This window comes from Octopus sinensis, linkage group LG23 (genome assembly GCF_006345805.1).
Source record: "Octopus sinensis linkage group LG23, ASM634580v1, whole genome shotgun sequence".
NCBI classification, from domain to species: Eukaryota; Metazoa; Mollusca; class Cephalopoda; order Octopoda; family Octopodidae; genus Octopus; species Octopus sinensis.
This window is the reverse complement of record NC_043019.1, coordinates 18,135,811-18,156,876: the sequence shown is the minus strand read 5'-3', so window position 1 is coordinate 18,156,876 and position 21,066 is coordinate 18,135,811. Positions and strand designations below refer to the sequence as shown.

Sequence of the window (21,066 nt, the reverse complement as noted above, 5' to 3'; positions counted from 1 at the left end):
ACTCATTTCCACCAAAACTAAAAAATAATTTCTGAATCCATTAAGGAAATTAAAAATGTTAATTGAATATAATTAACAATTATGCAATTCAAATATTCCAATCCAATGGTGACCATATCAAAGATGAAGAATTACCTGCCAGTTATGGAGACTTGGTCTCTTTGAGGCTCCCGATGTTAGCCTCTTATTCAAAAGCACTGAAGATACAAAGAAAATGGTTCCTTTCTAAAAAAAAAAAAAAAGGACAATTTGTGGTATGAAGATTCTTTCAGAGCAAAATAGAAGAAAGTTTTGTTGGTAGAAGACAGCTGTCCCCTCAGCTGATGACTTAAAGACGAAAACCTTTCTAAGTAAATAAAATTATCAAAATGAATTTTTAGTTCCCTTTGTTAAACTGGACATAAAAAAAAGGTTCTCATCTCTAAATTGTAAGAGAGTGTTAGGGATGCTTTTGGCAGAGAGGGATTCCCTGTGGGATCCTCATATGTTGTACAATATGAAAGAGTAAAATTGTTTGAGATGTCTGTGGGACATGGAGGGAGAGAGAGAGAGAAAACAAGAAAGATTTTTTTCAGTAACAAAACTTTTATTCCTGTGTTTATTGCTTGGAATGAAATGATTGTTAGGGGAAATTAAGAGGACAACCAGTTGATGAGAGAGAGAGAGAGAGAGTCTCTTGGACACAGAGACTGTGTGTGTGTGTGGTGTGTGTGGGGGGGGTAATGAAGTGAAGAGCGAAGTAGTGGGAGTGAAGGAAGAAAGTAGGAGGGGAAATGAAAGATGACCAAGGAGAGAAGAAATAAAAAAATCCATCAGAATTGAAAGGGGAACAGAAACTTAAAAGAAGCAAAGAATATGGTTTTTTTAAATTCATATTATGCAGTTAGAGGGGAGTAAGACAGCCAACAGCTTTGATTTACAAAATGGAGGACTATTTACAGAGAATTTCAAAAAGGTTTTTGTTTCGGACGGGAGAGAGAGAAATTTTTTTTTTTTTTTTAATAACAGGAACAAAGTTAAATGGAAATTTAAGAAAATTCTTAAAATAATTTTTTCTGAAAAATTTGGAAAACTAGAAAAAAAAAAAGAAAAATTCAAAAGTTCTTGATAAATAAGTATTTACAAATTGTAATGATCACAGCAGAAATTTCAATTTTAAACAAGAAGGAACAAAAATAGATTTTTAAACACAAACAAACAAAACATTTGATGATGATGATGATGATAGTGATGACTGCAGATGACCTTTAAAGGTCAAAAGGATCAATGAAATCATGTAAAGAGTTAGTCTGTGACTGGAATTGAGGTTCCAGCGGGTCCTGCAAACAAAGCGACCGATTCAAAGAGTTGAGGCTGACAAAGTGTGTTTTATGGCAGAGTTCACCACAGCTGTGTAAGGACGAAGCGGCAAGATTGCAGAGGTCATTCATTGAGCAAACTGGATCCGACCGTCTCCGCTGAGAAAAATGATGGCGCAAAGCTTTGGAGGAGAAGATCTTACCAGAGTCCAAAATTTTACTAGAATCTAGTCTTTGGAAAAGACTTGAAGAGGGACAGACTTTACTGGATTCTTCAGAGTTGAGCCCTGATGGTGCTGAGGCAGAACTGCATGGAGAACGGTTCGATGCACCCAAAGAACTGTACGACTGGCATTTTGGTGTGACATTCACTGGATTGGAACTGCTTAAATTATGGTTGGAGATAGATTGAGAATCATCCAGGCTGTATGGCAACTTGTCTAAAATGAAGTCTGAATAATCCAGTAAAGAATTCCGTTGATGGTTTCTCACTTGAGCTGCATCTCCAGATGCCAAATTTCTGTTGAAATAAAAAAAAAAAATGCAATGAAAGAAGAAAATACAAACAACTCAACTTCGTGAATTTACAAAAAAAGAAAAAAAATATATTTCTTTTCATAAAATTACACAATTCTATGAAAAAGAAAACAAAACAAACAAAAGCCAAAACTACAAAACTGAAGTAAATAAATAAATAAATAAAGAAGGAAGAAACAAGTCAAAACCAATAAATTTAAGAAGAAACATTTGTTGTTGTTGTTGGTCAGAGGTGAGCAATGAGGTGGGTCACTGAGGTGTTGTAAGGTGAGGGTCATTACAGGTGTGAAAAATTTCATGCATTTGTTGGCCACTGGGCAGTTGGTGGTTTTTGCATAGACATAAGCTTCATTCTTTCCCTACACATTGAAAAGGGTGAGATGTAGTGGTTGGGGTGTTCGGCTCATGAACGGAAAGGTTCATAAGTTCAATCCCTGGACAAAGCAGTGCATTGAGTCCTTGAGCAAGGCACTCCATTCCACATTGCTTCAATCTACACAGCTATAAATATGGAACAGCCAAGTGCTGGGGCAGCTCTTAGCTCACCAGCAGTCAGATCCTGGATGTACCACTGGATCACGAATGAGGGGCTAAAGAGGGCAAGAGGGCATCAGCGTCGACCTTTAGCTACATAAGAGACACCCAAAACAATTAAGAAAAACATGGAACCAAGTCAGACTGGCTGCGAAACTGTTGCTGCAGCTGGCCATGTAGGAAATGGTGGGGGAGGATTTTAAGGTGTGAGTGGGCTGTAATCTACATTTGGACCATGGGACTAATATTTAACCCCCCCCCCCCCCACACACACACACACCCAAAGGACCATCACAAAAAGTAGCTGATCCTGATGTAGATGGTGTCAAACATTTTAAGGACCAGTTTGAGACAGAAACAGAAGGTCCACAAGACCAGGAATTACAAACATTGGTTAATTGCATAAAGAATTTCATTTCTGAGATTTTTATGTAAATTCTATAAAACCTGACAAACATCAACTTGAAGAGAATAAACTCCTTGCAAATTGGTGTTTATATAATCTTAATGGTAAAACATTTGAAAACCAAATTTTGGGGGGCACCTGGGTCAATCAAAGCCTTGTAAGTGGACTTGGTATACAGAAACTGAAAGAAGCCTGTTGTGTGTGTTTATGTCCTGTAACTTAGTGGTTTGGCAAAAGAGACTGATAGAATAAGTAGCAGACATTAAAATAATTAAGTAGTGGGGTAGATTTGTTTAACAAAATTTCTTAAGGCAGTGTTCCAGCCTGGCCACAGTCTCATGACTGAAACAAGTAAAAGAAATTTGTTAAACACTAGAATTTAAAAAGTCAGTAGCACTCAATACTGGCAAGAGATGGAACAAACGAATTCTAAGATTTTCGGTTGGAACCTTCGTAGGAAATTGAAAGGAATGAAAGTGGTTCAACTCACTTGCATTTCAGGTGTTCATTACAAGACGTTGAATTCTTGAAGACGGTTTTCGTATCCGGAGTGGAGTAAGAGTCCGACATGGCTTCACTCGAGGTTGTAGCAGAAAGAAAATCACTTAAGGCTGAAATTTACACAAAATACCAAAAAAGTTGTTGTTGTTTAACCCTAGGCCTACCTAATGAGCAGACCTATGATCAAGGAAGCATTTCAGCATCTTTTTTGTTCAGTTTAAAGACAGACAGGTCTTGGTGGTTAACAAGTTTGCTTGTCAATCAGATGGTTTTGGGTTCAATCCCTGTGTGATATCTTGGGTAAGTATCTTTTACTATAGTGCCAGATCAAAGTTTTGGGAGAGGGAAACTGAAGGAAGACTTGTGTCACCACCATACAAATAGTGTTTCCAGTCTTCTGTGAAAATCTCTGACTGGTCATGGAAAAATCTCATGCTGCCTGGAAATGGGTGAAGGTTGGCCCCAGGAAGGGCAGCCAAGAAATTCCATCCGATTCATGTCGGCATAGAATAACAGATGTTAAAACAACAATAAGAACAGTCTACTAGAATTACATTATGTATCCTTTTTCAACAGGGTATAGTATGGTTTTGAAGGAGATTTGGTTGCAGTTTCTAGCGGACCTTGTCCAAATACCAGATGTTTTTATAAACTGTGAACATATTTTCAGTATAACAGGAAAAAAAAAAAACAAGAGACAAAGTAATGAATGCAAATATAAGAAGTTTAACACTTCTTGTTCTTGCTGCTGTTGTTAACTAATAAAATGTACTGAAGATTTATGGAGATGTACTTGCATAGCAAGTGATTTGATCTGAAGATTGTTTTGTGTAAAATATCAGATTATGGAAAGAAAGGGATCAGCAGCAGATTCAGGGCAATTCCCAGTTTCATTGACCCTTTAACATTTAAAAGCCAAAATACTTTCCCTATTTTATGTTCAAATTGTCTGGGCCTGGCTTCTTCTCTTGCCTACCCCACAAGGTCCTTCTAAAAATAAACAGTCACATCATTGAGATCTCAAAGCTATCAGATAATCCAGGATTAATTGAAAACAATGGGAATAATCAGTCACATCACATTTGGCAGAGAAATCTAAAATGCTAAAAGGGTTAAACTGAAGACTTTGGAACTAAAAACAAGTGAAATTCATTTCTCACCAGGGAGTAATTCTGCAGGGTTTTTCTTGGGAGCCAATTCCAGGAACTGTTGTTTCATCTTGTTACATTTCTCCAGGTTAAAAAGCTTTTTCTGTTGACAAATAAATTTGAAAAAACAATCAAGGAAAATGGAAAAGAAAAGGCAACAGAGGTTGTGAAGTGGAAGAGAAAGGGAACCTGATATTGCCCTTGCAGTCAGGGGAGCAGCACAGTAACCACCACGGATGCTGCAAAACTATTGTCGCACATTTGAAGTGGGAAAGAGGCAAGCATGGCTGTGGGTTTGAAAAGTTTGCTTCCCAACTGTGTGGTTTCAGGTTCAATCCCATTACACAGCACCTTGGCCAAGTGTCTTCTGTTTGAGCCCCAGGATGATCAAAGCCTTGCGAGTGGATTTGGGAGATGGAAACTAAAAGCCCATTGTGTACACACACACACACACACACACAGGTGTCTCCTCATCTTAACATTGTGTTAGGTGTAAATGAGTGTCATCATAGAAATATTGTTGTGTTTCCAATCTTCCACGGGAAAATATTACTTTGCATGGAAATAGGAGAGGGCTGACATCAAATTTTCCTCAACTAATTCCTCCTGACCCATGCAAGCACGGAAAAGTGGACGTTAAACACAAAATCTTCAGAGCCTGGGCACCACCTACCTCTTCCGCTAATTGCATGGCTTCATTCATGTGCTGCAACCTTTCCTTCTCAAAGTTTCCTTTTGCCTCCAAGAAGAGCTTCTTTTTGATTTCCAGTTGCTCGTATTCTTGGATTAATTGCGTTTCATGAAGAAACGAGTTGCTAGAATTCTCAGATGGAGCTTTGTTGGCAAACTTCTATAAATGGAAATCAGAAAGAAGAGAAACAAAAAAAAAACTTAGTGACTCATTTAGAAATGTTTTAACTCAACAACAAACAAAACAAGTTAATGAAGGGGCCTTTATACTGTCATTTACCACGCTAGAAATAGGAGCTATATCTCTCAAACTATCACCTCAAAAATAAATGATACAATGGAAAATAGAGACTTTGATATACAATATTGAACGGGATGGTCATGGCTAGAATGCCTTTGTCCTAGCTTCCTTGTTTGACCGAAATGGAGCTAAGAAACATCACATGTAATTTCTGCATCATTTTAAGACACCATCAACAAAAATAGGGGGATGAAGACGTTTGTCAGGTGGGATTTCTGTTACTATGGGTGACAGATTCATAGCCATTAGCATCTGGAAGAATGAACCATCTTCTTTCTTGCAGAAGGTCAAAGATGAATCCTCTGCCATCATCTTCATCCAAACTCTTGAAAGTTTAAATGAAGATGGCAACAATATTAAGAACACTGTACTTGATAAAATGGAGTTTTGAGCAGAATTTAGTCAAAGTTAATGAGTCTCTCCCTCCTGATTAAAAGCATGTTTTTATATATTTAAACAATTTAAAAGTCCATGTATAATGTTGGTCAGCCAGACTGAGGAAGACAGAAGATAATCCTTCATTATTATTTGGCAGGATCCAATCATTCTTAAGGTGACATCATGCTCCACTGCTTTGGCATGGTTTCTGTGGTTTGATGCCTTTCCTAATGCAAACCACTTTACTGGGTTGTGTGTACTTGGTGAGTTTTTTTTTCTTTGCATGCCAGCAGCACTAAAGTCTCCATGCAGATTGCAGCATTTCTTATAAAAAAAAAGTGAACCGAAACAAAAACTAGAAACGAAGGAAGAAGCAATTCAAATCATAGTCAAAAGGTTTCTGTTAAATCTTTTTGTAGCATCCCTTAACTTTAAGACCATTTTAAGTTCTCATTGAACTGGAGCAAAGATTAAGGTCTTAGCAGATATCTGATGAAATGGTTATGAAGATTTCTGAGCAAAGAAAACATTGCCAATCTTGTATTGTTTCTATCTCTGTCAATCTTAAATAAACCAACCATATTTGATAGAAGACTAAGAACAAGGAATGGTGGAAGCGGGGTTTATGCAGAAATGCCTTCAATATTCTATGCTCCAATATGCCTGTTTATCTTTTTCACCATCAAATAATTGCAGCAGCACAGAAGATTCTCACCTGCAAGGTTTCCTCTTGGAAAGCAACCAATTCTTTAAACTGTTGAAGTTTTGTCTTGAGTAAATCCACTTCTGATTCCTGTCCAACATCTAAATTCTTAGCACTTGCTTTCTCAGGATCTGATCAAATATTGAAAAATAAGGTTATTAAAAGCTTCATAGAGGTCAATCATTGAGTGATTTTCCAGTAGCAGGTGGGTAACGGCATGGGAGTTCCTTTGTCACAAATACCATAAAATATCTGTTGAAACACAAAGGTTCCCTGATATCACTGTGAGACGCGGAAAACAACAGAGCTGCAGCAGTCATTGGCAAAAGATTATAAATCCTGCCACCAACCAGACTCATCACAATAGGCTTTGCACTGGCTGGGTGAGCAGGCCCACATTGCCCCTGGATGGGATGCTAGTCCACCACAGGGTTACCCATTCACAGGTGAGTGGACTGGAGCAGCACAAAATGAAGTGTTTTGCTCAAGAACATAACATGCAACCAGTCTGGGAATCCAAAAACAGAATCTAACACACCTAACCACGAGGCCACACACCTTCACATTATAAAGATAAGCCATTGGGTTTTATATATAGATATATATATATATATATATATAGAGAGAGAGAGAGAGGAAGAGAGAGAGGGAGAAAGAGAGAGAGAGAGATTGCCAAATTTTACTGAAGGAATTGGCCAGCACAAAGTTGTAGTAGAAGAGCTGTGCAGTAAGATTGAAACCAAGACTAGGTGGTTGTGAAGAAAATTTACTTCCACCTTCCACATTTTGTTATAATCATTTTCCTTTCCAGCTGTGAGATTCCATTCAGTTGTTTTGGATCAAGATGAAGCTTCAGCATGTCATCGCAGACTCTTGTCTGTGATTTGCAGAGTCCTCCCATTCATCTGAGTCAATTGCACATTTGACAGGATTCTCTCTAGTGTTTGGGGGATTAGTTCTGGTCATTTGTACCCAGGTAGAACTGAACTTGGGACACAAACAGAAGACATGCTGCAAATATCCTGCTTGATGTTTTAACAATTCTTCGAATCCACTCTTCTGGACCGAAAATTAATAATTTGCTGCCTTGTTTTACACAACATTAACCCCTAACTGACCAATGTTCCACTAACTCATGTTGAATGTTCTGCTGGCTGTTGGGGTTGGGGTGAAATTCTATCATAGATTGGCAGGTAGTGGTTACCCTTTGTGTCTTCCATAGTTAATTAACACAACACAATAATTACCTTGAATGTTGTTCTCCAGATAATTGTGAAGGGTCGTACAGTATCGATTAAGCTTTTGTAGTAATTTTTGGCACTTTGTAAATGATGCACAAGTTTCATCTGTAAAAAAAATAACAACATATACTCATAAGGAGGGAGGCATGGTTGGAAGTCAACTGATCCAATTGGGTCAATTAGGACCTTATTTTATTGATCCTGAAAGGATAAAGAACAAAGTTGATCTCAGCAACACTTGTAAAGAACCAGAACAAATACCATCACATGGTCCAATGCTTGTTGTGATGTGGTGGCTTGTATGCCTCAATAACCCTGAGAGCTATGCCAGCAGAGTGCAAGATCCTGGTTGGGCCTCTCATGCTGGACAGATCAAAGGCTAGACTAATAAGGACCACCTCTTCCTAAGGGTAATAATGGGTTTGCATTGGACCTAAAAAAATTCAAAATTACAGAAGCATCGAATTCAAAACCAACGAAACATGAGAGAAGAAGGTCTTTCCACAAGGAAATATATGAGGTGAGATACTGAGGCAGAGCTGGAGAGCAGCAGGGATCAAACTGGGGAGAAGGAAGAAAAAAAAAAGGCAGCATAGTGTGGGGAAAAGTGTTTGATGGTCAAGGGTTGAGAGGAAGTGAAGGGCTCAAGTAGGCAGTAAAGATTCTGTCAACCACCATCTTAACTGCTTTTGACATTAGGTACAAAGCAACAAAGTTGGGGGCAAAGGGTCAGTGGATTAAATCAACGTTAGTCTTTGACTGTTGCTTTAAACCCTGGATGGGATAAAAGGCACAGTTGACCTCAGTGAGATTTGAACTCAAAAGATTAAAAAAGCCTGAAGAAATATGGCAAAGCATTTTGTTGGCTGCTCTAATAACAGTAATTCTTTCTATATTGGAACAAGGCCCGAAATTTGAGGGGAGGGGGCCAGTTGATTAGATTGACCTCAGCACACATCTTATTGATCCAGAAAGGAGGATAGGCCAAGTCAACGTTGCAGGAATAATAACCCTGCTGTGTGTCCCAACTAAAACCCACTCAAAGTGGTGCCCCAGCATGGCCAAAGTTCAATGACTGAAACAGAGGATAAAAAGACATATCCAAGGCACACACAAACACACACATGCATAAATAATGAACATATGCACACACACACACACACACACACACACACACACACACTGATTACCAAATGATTTCTACTGATGGCACAAGGCCAGACTTTTTGTGGGGACAATTGACCACATCAACCCCAGTATTTGGCTGGTACTATTTTATTGACCCCCAAAAGGATGAAAGGCAAAGTCAACCTGAGAGCGAAGCGACAGATGAAAATACCATTAACGGCGTTGGTGCCAGTTGTTTGTTCTTTTGGGAATTGAATGACGATCTCTTTACTTACATCCACTTTCACTTGCGTCGTAAGAACTCTTGCCTTCGGCCACTTCCATCTCCTCTTCTGCATCACTCTCATAATCCACTTCATTTACAACATGCATCTGAAAGGAACACAAAACAGTGATACAGATATACAGCTGGTGGTGGTGGTTGCAGTGAGGCATTCCAGCCATGACCATCCCATTTTCTTTTCTACATGCAGAGAACCCAGTGTCCTTTTTTTAATCCTGTAGGATATGATTTGATGGAACTTGGCTACTATTTTTAGCAAGTCAAATAAACATATGGAGGCTTCCTCATTGACTCAAGTTATGGTTACTATGGTAACATTGAAAGTAGGAGGTAGATGGGGGAGGGGGAGATATGAAGCTGGCAACACTGGTGGCTCAAGATTATTGTTATATAAATAAATGAGTTTTTCCCTTTTATATTGCTGTAATTTAATTCCAAAAGTACAGTATTACAGTTAAATTACTTCAAAATGCATTAAACTCATCAAAGTCCATAACTGCAATAATACATCAAAGTACATAATTTCAAACCGGTTTCACTTCTTACAGAAGATATTCCTTACAACGTGTGTGTGTATATCTTAAATGATGACTAGTAGCAAGCCATTACACAATTACATTACAATGAATATAGTCTTTGAGTGAAACCAGTTTAAATTTATGTACTTTAAACTGTGTGGAAGCCTTTTGCTTAAGTAGGTGTGTGTTCTTTGTTCCCACCTCCACCACTAAACAAGTGTTGGTTTGTTTACATCTCTATAACTTAGTAGTTTAGCAAATGAAACCAACAGAATAAATACCAGGGCTGATCTGTTCAACTAAAACCCTTCAAAGGAGAGCTCCAGCATGGCCATAGACCAGTGAAAGATAAAAGAGGACATAACATTGGAATATTGGAGAGGCGATTGTGAAATTTAATGAAAATGAGAGATGAAGAAACTAACCACAGAGTTGAGTTTGAATTTAAATTGATCAACCAGAGACTCTAAAGTGTGGACAATCTTTTCTATGAAGTTCTCCAAGTCGTGGTTCTCCGCATGAAGGCTCTTCAGCTTCTTTTCATAATCTCTCAGCATCATGCTGTAGAATTCTTCAACTTGACTGGAAGAATAAAAGACAAAAATTATGGTTAAAGAAATATTTAATAAAGACAACAAGCAGAGATTATAAAATGGTCCAATACAAAATGTGAGAAAATAAAAATGGACAAAGGGTTCATCTTACTTGGAATTGGTTTTCCATGTGGCCCTTTTGCCGTCAGTTTTTGGTAAGGCATTCAGAATCTCAGGACCTACAACAGAAACAAGCTTGAAAAAGTTTGGAAAAAAATATTCAAACCAAATGTCAATCAGCTTGGTCTTTCCTTCAAAATTTTAGCAGTTCCAACCATTCTTTCAGACAAGGGACTGACTAAGCACCAAAGACAGAGAGGGGGGGGGGAGAAAGAGAGAGAGAGTGATGACTCAACGTTGTAGGTGGTGAAGACATTGCATCATTAATAAACATTTTAATAACATTAATTACTAAAAAGATAATTATGCAAAATTTCTTTCTTGCATTCAAATTAGAAATTATTATTTTTAAAAGGTCTAAGTGTGGTTATGTGGTTTAGAAGTTTGTCTTAAACACTACATGGTTTTGGGTTCAATCACAATGTCTGGTACCTTAGGCAAGTGTTTTCTACAATAGCCCCAGGTCAACCAAAGCTTTGAGTAAATCTGTTTAATAGAAACTGAAAAGAAGCCCATTATGTGTGTCCTTGTCTTCCATTATGCACTAATTGTAAACAAGCACCCCTAATGTACGAGGGGAGGTGTTTGTTTGCAATCTTCTGGGACTGACTAAGCACCAAAGACAGAGAGGGGGGGGGGAGAAAGAGAGAGAGAGTGATGACTCAACGTTGTAGGTGGTGAAGACATTGCATCATTAATAAACATTTTAATAACATTAATTACTAAAAAGATAATTATGCAAAATTTCTTTCTTGCATTCAAATTAGAAATTATTATTTTTAAAAGGTCTAAGTGTGGTTATGTGGTTTAGAAGTTTGTCTTAAAACTACATGGTTTTGGGTTCAATCACAATGTCTGGTACCTTAGGCAAGTGTTTTCTACAATAGCCCCAGGTCAACCAAAGCTTTGAGTAAATCTGTTTAATAGAAACTGAAAAGAAGCCCATTATGTGTGTCCTTGTCTTGCCATTATGCACTAATTGTAAACAAGCACCCCTAATGTACGAGGGGAGGTGTTTGTTTGCAATCTTCTGTATAAACATGTTCAGGCATAGGGAAGATAGTCCATTGCTTGGAAACAGGAAAGGATTGGTGGCAGGAAGAGCACCCAGCTGACCTGGACTAAAACAACAACAACACGTCACTTAAGGAAACTCACCAAGTATTTTATGAGATTTCTCCATGAGAACCTGACTCAACTTCTCCTTCAACCGATTCATCTCTCGTTCATTCTTCTTAGAGTCATGTCGGTACTGGAGTTCCCTGTGGTTAATTGTAGAGTTCAGTCGTTTCACCTAGGGAGCAAGAGAACAGAACAGATAATAGGTATGAAGGCACCAATTAGCAGAAGATAAACGGGGATCATTGTAAGGGGATTTATTGGTTGGAGATAATACCAAACACTGGATAACTGAGATTATTGCAGGAATGGGAGCAACGTCCTTTAAAAGAGGACTGGGGACATGACAGGGAAATGTTAATACCTTGTGGGATTATTTCAGAGAGATAATATGACTGACTAAGGATCTGGGATTAGGTCATTGCCAGTGCCGCTGGACTGGCTCCTGTTAGGGGGTACGTAAAAAACATTTGAGCATGGCCATTGCCAGTACCGCCTGACTGGTCCTTCTGCCGGTGACACATAAAAGTACCCACTACACTTTCGGAGTGGTTGGCGTTAGGAAGGGCATCCAGCTGTAGAAACTCTGCCAGATCAAGACTGGAGCCTGGTGCAGCCATCGCATTCGCCAGTCCTCAGTCAAATCGTCCAACCCATACCAGCATGGAAAGTGAACGTTAAATGATGATGTTGCAGTTGGTATAATTTTATCAACTCAGGAAGGATTGCTCAACCTGCAAGAAAAGAAATGGCAGCAATTTCTCCCTCAAATCTCTCTACCATCTGGAAAAAGGAAGGGCATAAATGTTGTCCTGGTTACACTATTTGAATAAGAGTTGCGGTCATGGCTGGATAGTCTGCTCAGACCAGACCAACGTTGCAAAAGGAGGTCAAAGTAATTGAAGACAAAACACCAGTAGGAACCAAACCAGGTTTTATTCTCTGGGTTGATTATGGCCCTCACCAACAAATTCACATTCTTGAGTTTCTTAGTTGAGCCACTACTTCTTAGCATGTGATGAGAATATTACAAGAAAGAATTACAAGACAAATTCTTCAAACTGAGCCAACCACCAGAAGACTCAGGGACCAACCAAGAATGAAATGGGTTGATAGTATCCGTAGTTTTATTCGGTCACACTTGGGAATCCAGATGGAAAGTCTAATGATAGTTGCTTCTGATAGGATGCCATGGAGGAGGTGCCTGAGGATTCTACCAGCAAGACTCTACAAGGAATAATTGGTAAAGAAAACAGAGAGATGGAATCTATATAAAAAAAGTCTTTTTTTTTCTAACAGGTGATGGATGCAATCCAGTCAACAATTTGGATAAAGAGGTGATGGATGTGAAATATTGTTAAAAACATCATTTTGCTTACTTCATCTTTCTCAGCTTTAATGGAAGAACAGAGAGAACGGTTTTTGGTAGAAAGTTCTTTTTCTTTTCCTTGTCGAACTGCAATTTCCCGTTCTAGCTTTTCAATATCATCTTTGAGTCGCATCTGTGAGGTTTGTAAGCGTTCGTAGTCGGTGATTATACGAGATGTTCTGAAAATCAAGGGCAGAAGGTCATTTGGGACAAAATCAAATCAGTAACAACTGAAAACAAAATTAAATAATAAAAATGAAAAGAAAATTGATGCAAGAGCCTTTATGTGATCTCTCAACATGCTAGAAATAGCAGTCAAATTTTTCTCAAATCATACTGTCTTTTTAAAAAAAAAAAGACATCGAATAATATAGTTCTAGATATTCAATGTGTTAAACTAAGATGTGATGGTCAGTGCTGGAATGCCTTTAATCATACATTTGTAAAGCTAAGCTTGAACTTAACAGATGTTTAGTTGCTTACAGAATGTCCTTCATGGCTGAGAAGAGAGGAAGAGAGGTTAATGGTTCGTAAGTTCACAGCTTTGATACTTGACATTGAATAGCTCAGTCAGCCAAGCTGCAAACAGGTACAACAAAGTAGTACAATTCTGCTTATCAAAACAGCTGTGATGAATAAGCCGTCCATAAATGAAAGAATTATTCTGTGTCCATGGAAAAGAAATGCTTGCTTACCAGCTTTACATCAAAAGTTGTCCGAAAAGTAAAAAGACACAAACTAGAATCCTAACTGAACAGATTGCGGATGCTGTCTGTTGCCAGTTCCAACCATCAACCTCCACCACCCACATTTTCTCTGTCCTCTATCTCAAGACAGCCAGGAGTTTATAGCACTGGTCAGTCAAGATCTCTCCCAAGCAGTGACAATAAAAAACGTTGAGGGCAGCCCTCCTATGCATTGCAATATCCAGGATTCACAGCCATAAAAGTGATGAAGACAGGGACTCAGAAGGCTTTCATCTTCATGTTGGGGGGGGGGGTCAGTGGTCAGCATTGTGTCCCCACCCCATACACGCAGATATGTGCCATCCTTGTCAGTGCCCTATAGATGATTATAAACAGTGTCATTACAGGAGGTTATGGAACCAAAATAGGTGGAACTAAACACTCCTTGACTGTAGAATGCAATAACCGTCTCTCCACCCAAACACTATTACAACTCTATTAGAAAATTATGGAGAGGGAGGGAGCACTAAGCAGTGATATCAGCCTGAATATGCTTGATGTTCATTCGAACTGGGTGACAAGCGACTCCCTGGGTTTTGTCACAGAAAATATATCTCACTTCTTGACAATTTGCAATTTCACTTATGGTGAGCCACCGCATAGCGCTGCCGGCCACTTTATGGTGACTGATGAGGAGACGATAACTTCAAAACGTTAACATCTCACAGTCTAGGTAGGTGGCGCTGTGAGCTGACCCAGGCGTATACACACTGTCAACAAGTGAGGTATATTCTCCATCATAAAACGCAGCTCGTTGCCCAATTCGAATGAGGCCTCAAACATATTCAGACTGATAACAACATTCTGTTAGAAAAGTTTAGGCAAAAAATAATAAAGAACAAAACTGAGCGCCACAGCAATGATATCAGGTAACCTGACAAAGATCAAAGACTGCGCTAGGGACATACAGAACACTAATGCCAAGTACAAAGGAACAACAACTCTTGTTCTGTGTGAGCCAACCATGCCCAACCCCACTTAGTCACCACCAGAACTTACAGGGGGGTGGGGGTGATGTACAAAATGTCTAAGCTACTGAAGTGCCCCCCAAAATGATAAACAATGTAATCCTCAGCTAGAAGAGGGATGATTATATCTGGAAGAGAGGAGCTGTGGATATCTGCACTGGTCATTTGAGAAACACTGACCTTGGGTTAAATAACAGCCCAAAGCAATTGTTTACTTACTTTGATTCCAGTTCCTCTCGAAACTTTGTGTCCTGTTGAATGCGTTTAAGTAAATCAAAAGTGATGTTCACGAGAGGGACTGTGATGTTGGACATATTGCTTATTGTTGGTAGACACATATTCTGCAGCAGCTGACAAAAACAGGGAAAAGAGGACAACATGATCAGCAAGATTTCACTGATTACCATATTTGATGGCCATCAAAGACACACACGCCTATCAGAGAGTCAGGAAGAACAGCTTGTAAAGCATTAAAACTCATTGGGTAGAGGTGGGGGGAGGAGAGACCAACTTGGCATATTGGGCCCAAGGGGATTGTTTTGAAATCGGGGGGGGGAGATGCATCTTATATGCCACCAAATATGGTATTATTTAACGAGAAACAATGTCACATCAATTACATTACAGCTAAGAGGTAAACACACACACACACACACACACATTATTTACATTTGACGGATATTTGTCCTCATCTTGTTTGTTAACACAACGTTTCGGCTGATATACCCTCCAACCTTCATCAGGTGTCTTGGGGAAATTTCGAACCTGGGTTCTCATTCCTAAGGTATTTTTCGAATCGAACTCGGAATCTTGGGGTTAGTAGCCCACGCTCTTAACCACTACACCATATGCCCGTGGGCAATTATGGAATGAATTTTAGGGCTTATAAATCTAATATTTTCCTATCCTTCCTTAATACCGGTTCCCATATGCTGTTCATATCTGCACTCGGCCTGCTTAGGACAAATATCCGTCAATTGTAAATAATGAAAATAATGTACATAATTCCTCATCTCTTAAATATAGAACTGTACGACTTTAAACATGTCCACACACGTCCACCAAGGCATGTACGATGGGGTCTCACAAGGGACATAACTCAGGAGATCAATGAAATTCTTTGGTTAAACTAATCCAGATTAGGGCAGATCTGGTCCTTAAATACAGACCTTGAGACAAGAGGGTGTTTGTGTGTGTGTGGAGGATTAGTCCCTTCATAATCATTCAACCTGGACCCTTAAGGGATACATTGAACAACATAGCCCTAGGTATGCAATGCCCAAGAGAAGAATAGAGGTGCTCATAACTAGAATTCCTCAGATAATGGATTCTGGTCAGTCAAGATTGACCAGAGACTAACCACACTAATTAGGTGTTGAAAAATTTGCTTCCATACATATAAACGCATCTTTATACACACACACACACACACACACACACACTAAAATCACTTTATACACACGCAGTCAGCACTGACATGAGCCACTATTCCTCAGCCCCATTCATAACCAAAACAATCTCTTTTACAACTGTAACTTTGTGATTAAAATATATTAAAGACAACATTAACTTGAATAGCTCCACAACCCGTGCCCCTCCTGGCCCATCACCTCTAATAATATCCATCAATGCCTGATATTGTTTCCATTTCCCCAGCAGCCATAGCACAGACAACTTATGGACATATATATGAAAGACTTATTCTGAACCCACTGCAGATGGGGTGGGTGTCAGGCATGACATTAGGGGCAGGGTTGATAGCAACCCTGGGTTGAAACATCAAATCTTTTATAAAAACCCTGCTACTGACACTGACACGAGGCCATTCCATTTAGGTACCACCCTGTATTATTACACAACACTCACCAAATGAACCAATGAGAGGGAAGGAGGTGGTACACACCTGACCTGCTAGAAACCACAGTCAAATGTCCTTCAAATCATACCTTAATGCAGCATTTCTCAACCATTTTTCATTTATGAACCTCTTTGGTTCTAATTCTACTCAAGCAGACCCTCATTGCCAGATGATGTCTAAAAAATCCTATTATATTTTTATAATTAAATATTATTAGAAATTGTAGACAAAAAAATGAAATATTTTGTGCATTGTACAAGTGTAACCAATTCATTGCTCATGAGTTTTAACAAAACCTTCTTTGGGCCCCCATTGAGAACCACAGCCTAAATGTTTTAAAGGAAAGGACACACATAAGACAATGCTGCCCTAGATATATAAAAAGGGATGGTCATGGATGAAATGCTTTGATCATAAGCCTGCATGATCAAGTCTGACCAGGGGCTTGACCATCATCTTCACCACTAAACAGATCAGAGCTTTCCAACCATTTCAGTCATTTCTAAGATATTGCATAGACATGGCCATTTTATTTCTCAACTTACACAAATAACAGACAGACAGACAGACACACACAATGAAACCAAAGTGAAATAGTTACCTTGTTTAAATGTATAATACAGTCTTCCAGGTTCTCCTTGTTACAGACGCTGCTGCTGTAGGGATAGCTGTAAGGGTACATATCAAGGTAGCTGTCCGACAACATGCTGCAATTCGAAAAGGGTTTATCATAGAGAACCTTAGAGCAGACATTGTTCCCATACAAGGAATCCATCCTACAAACAAAAACAGAAAAAAACAGCAGTTAAGCATTAACTGCATTCACCTGGGCACAGGTGTGGTTGTGTGGGGTAACAAGATTGAGTTCAATTCCTTTGTGCAACACCTTCAAGCAAGTGTCTTCTACCACAGCCTTGGGTTGACTAAGACCACCACGGTGGAATTTGCTAGACAGTGTGCACAACCACATCATACATATGTTCCGTACATACACATGGATACCCATGTGTGGTCACTATTCTTGTCCTCACTATTCTCATTCAATCTTCTAAATGTTTGTAGCCATTTAGCTCCTCTACAGCAACAAACCTACTTGGCACCGTTTCTCATACTGTAACCCCTCTCCCAACATAAAGACCCTTCCTCTTGGGGGTTCATAGTCTTGCCAATCGCATGGCAACCTCACTATTATTGGTAGCATTAAAAAAAAAAAGAGCACTTAGTACATATTGTAAAGTGGTTGGCATTTGGAAGGGCATTGAAGCATAGAAATCCTGCCAATGCAGAGAGTAGAGTGTGATGTGGGCCCACCATATCCTGTTGAACCGTCAAACTCATACCAGCATGGAATATGGACATTAAATAATGAACTCTTTTCAGCAATGTCTGTTGATTAAAAACATTGGAAACATTAGCAAGAAAACGGATATTTCATCAAATATACTTCGTTTCTGATACTTGTTTCTGTGTTGAGTAAGAGACAATCATCGTTTCTCATTCTTGCCATCAAAGACACAAGGACCCAGGGACTGAACAATGGGAAACCCATAAACAACGAGATTATGCTTCATAAATTGTGATACAGAAGCAGAAAAAAGAAAATTACTGTAGGGTGGCCACGCTTTGGTGGGTGGAAAGGGTGTTAGACCTGCAAGCCTAAGCATCCATTGTGGACATCTCTTCACCAATATGAGAGTCGAGTGGTGTCTGTGGAAAATATCTTGAGATTGGTTCTGCTTTCACAATGCTAAGCAGCTCAGAGATATAGCCATCTAATCAATCCACTCACCTGGATAAAATACCAATCTATCATAAATGATCAGATAACACCAATTCCTTTCAACTTTGTGATCAGTAGCCAATGAGAGAGCTTCTACAGGGTTGCTCCAAATGCTAGAAATAGCAACAAATCTCTCAACACATACCTTTGTTTAAGGAAGCATGCAACAGACAATATAGTTCTAGTGATTCAGTCTGAAGAGGGCCATGGCTGGAATTTTGGAGTAGCTAGAATCAGTCTGTTGAGCTGATGTGACTGGAGGGTAACCAATAAAACATTAAGTATTGGCTCTAGTTCAGTCCATCAAGCCGTACACAGGTACCATGGGGGTAAGTACAGCTCAGCACTCCAGCTTCCATGGAGTTTTAGTCATTAATCACTTAGTAACGAATCCCCCACCACCACTCGGGTGATTAAAAGTTTAAAATATTTAATTGGACAAACACCGTTATCAGAAACAATGACATGATGAGTGATTCAGTGGAATAATAATGTTGGTAAACAGGTGAAATAATTACCTGCAGATACAGGTGATAGGTGCACAATGAATGACTAATATGGAGAGGAAACAAATGGGAAAATAAACAGCATCAACCAGAATTATCCAGAAACACATTCCAATGCCAAAAAGAACAGAAATGAAGAGAAGGAAAAAGAAAAGAAAACATCTGGCAGTGGAATTAAGAAGCTTGTTTTGCAAACATGAGGTTTTGGGTTCAGTTCCATTGCACAGCACCTTGAGCAACTGTCTGGTCATGTACTAAAGCCCTGGGCTGGCTAATGCCTTGTGGATGAATTTGGTAGATGAAACTGTAGAGAAGCCTATTGTGTGTGTGTGTGTGTAAGTCCTACCCACTACTTGACAACCAGTGTTGGTTTGTTCACATCCCTGTGACTTAGCAGTTCAGCAAAAATGACTAATAAAATAAGTACCAGCATCGATTTGACTAAACCCTTCAAGGTGATGCCCCAGCATGGTCACCGCCTTAATAATAATAATAATAATAATAATAATAATAATAATAATAATAATGGTTACAAATTTTGGGCACAAGACCAGTAAGTTCCGGGGAGGCGGTAAGTCAATTACATCAACATCAGTGCATAACTGGTACTTATTTTATCGACCCCGAAAGGATGAAAGACAAAGCCAACCTTGGCAGAATTTGATCTCAGAACATCATGAGCCACAATATTAACCATTTTGTCTGCCAGCTCACTACCTTTGATAATAATATGACTCTAGGGTAAATGGTATAGCACCATCCAACTAGGTTCATTGCTCTAACACCTTTTACTAGAAACACTGAGTTTGTAGTTCAAATGTTGCCAAAATAATGGTCAATCCAGATTAGTCTGTGAGGAGCATTGGACCAGTTTCCTGGGGGTTCCTGATCCATATATTCCTCCCTGCAAGGGACACCGGTCCATCACAGAATTACTCATCTTCACCAGCTGAGTGAACTGGAGCAACATGAAGTGTTGTTGCTCAAGAAAACCAATGCACCACCCGGTACAAGAACCGAAACCACAATCTTATGATCATGATGAATCCAACACCCTAACCACTAAGCCATGCACCATTGGCTGCCAAAACAACTTTTTGTATAATTTGGGGGTGATCAATAAAATATAAACAGACGTGTCAGTTCAGTCGAAAGATGATTGACATATTTCACTTGAAATGTCATCCAAGTTTGGCAAAGAATAAAATAACTTTTTCCTGTTTTGCGTCTGAGGCCAAATTGTGACATTTCAGAGATTAAACATTCCTCAGAGCAACACAAATGGGGCCTCTTCTCACGATGACATACAAAATCATAACAGAGTCACAAGCCAGGTTGTCCTGTTATGAAACTTACTTTGCAATCAGGAGGCCTTGGGTTCCCTCCCACTGCATGGTGCCTCGGATAAATGTTTTCCAGCCACGTAGTTATGCGACCTGCAAGAAACAGCTGCCAAATTGGCCTCAGATTCCAATCTTAAAAATAACAACAGGCAATGGCTATAGATTTGGACATTGGACAGACAGACAGACAGGATGGACACAACTTTACATCTGAGATCTACAAGAGTCAAGAGTGGAATATGTTTGGTCATAAGATCTACTCAAACAGGACAGACCTAGGGCTATAGTTAGAGAAAGGAGGCATAGCTGTGTGGTTAAGAAGCTAACTTTGCAACCATGTGGTTTGGGGTTCAATCCCACTACACATCACCTTGCACGAGTGTCTTCTATTACAGCCCCCACATCAACCAAGTGGATTTGGTAAACAGAAACTGTGTGGAAGCTCGTGTGTATGCGTGCGTGTGTCCCCCCTCCATCCAACTGCTTGACAACCAGTGTTGGTTTATTTACATCCCTATAACCTAAAAGTTCAGTCAAACAACCCCTGGCTATGTGGGTATTTTGAAAATACCTCAAAGCCTGATGACTGTGCCTGGCATAGTTACAGGTTGTCCTTTGCTAGTAATGTGGGACAAGTAATTCTAAAGAACCAGTCTTTTAGTCCAACAACAGAGCTGCCACTGTCGAATAAGCACCGACAAGAACTTGCTTGGTTTTGTTTCTTTGGTGGCTTTTAAGAAACAACCTTTTGAAAAGCAGGCTATTGATGTAGAAAGGGGGGGGGGTTGCTGTAAATGCTTTGACCTTTCCATAGTGTGGAAAAAAAGAAAAAAGCCACCCAAAAACTGGTAGAGAGAGAGAAAAGAAAGAGCAATGAGGAAAAGAGAATAATATTACTGTAGTAAATTAGGGTTGAATGAGAAGAGAGAGAAGGAGAGGTGATAAGTGGTGGTGGTGGCAATAACGAGGTAAATTATTTAGGGAAATAGATGAGGAAA

The 21,066-nt window shown here is 39.3% G+C and overlaps 1 protein-coding gene across 1 annotated transcript in view; it reads right to left on the bottom strand.

Annotated features, from left to right (window-relative positions):
- Positions 1 to 567: 567 nt before the first annotated feature.
- The window catches only part of LOC115223472 (afadin- and alpha-actinin-binding protein A), a 27,554-nt gene continuing 7,055 nt past the window's right edge, over positions 568 to 21,066 (bottom strand). The window contains exons 2-14 of the mRNA XM_036512529.1: positions 17,041 to 17,215; positions 14,801 to 14,931; positions 12,878 to 13,046; positions 11,538 to 11,673; positions 10,372 to 10,438; positions 10,092 to 10,248; positions 9,141 to 9,237; positions 7,744 to 7,842; positions 6,509 to 6,627; positions 5,098 to 5,274; positions 4,437 to 4,527; positions 3,266 to 3,386; positions 568 to 1,818 (exon numbers count right to left, since the gene is read on the bottom strand). Coding sequence (XP_036368422.1) covers positions 1,248 to 1,818; positions 3,266 to 3,386; positions 4,437 to 4,527; positions 5,098 to 5,274; positions 6,509 to 6,627; positions 7,744 to 7,842; positions 9,141 to 9,237; positions 10,092 to 10,248; positions 10,372 to 10,438; positions 11,538 to 11,673; positions 12,878 to 13,046; positions 14,801 to 14,931; positions 17,041 to 17,214 — 2,109 coding nt within the window. The 5' untranslated portion in view covers position 17,215 and the 3' untranslated portion in view covers positions 568 to 1,247. The remainder of the gene's footprint in view (positions 1,819 to 3,265; positions 3,387 to 4,436; positions 4,528 to 5,097; positions 5,275 to 6,508; positions 6,628 to 7,743; positions 7,843 to 9,140; positions 9,238 to 10,091; positions 10,249 to 10,371; positions 10,439 to 11,537; positions 11,674 to 12,877; positions 13,047 to 14,800; positions 14,932 to 17,040; positions 17,216 to 21,066) is intronic.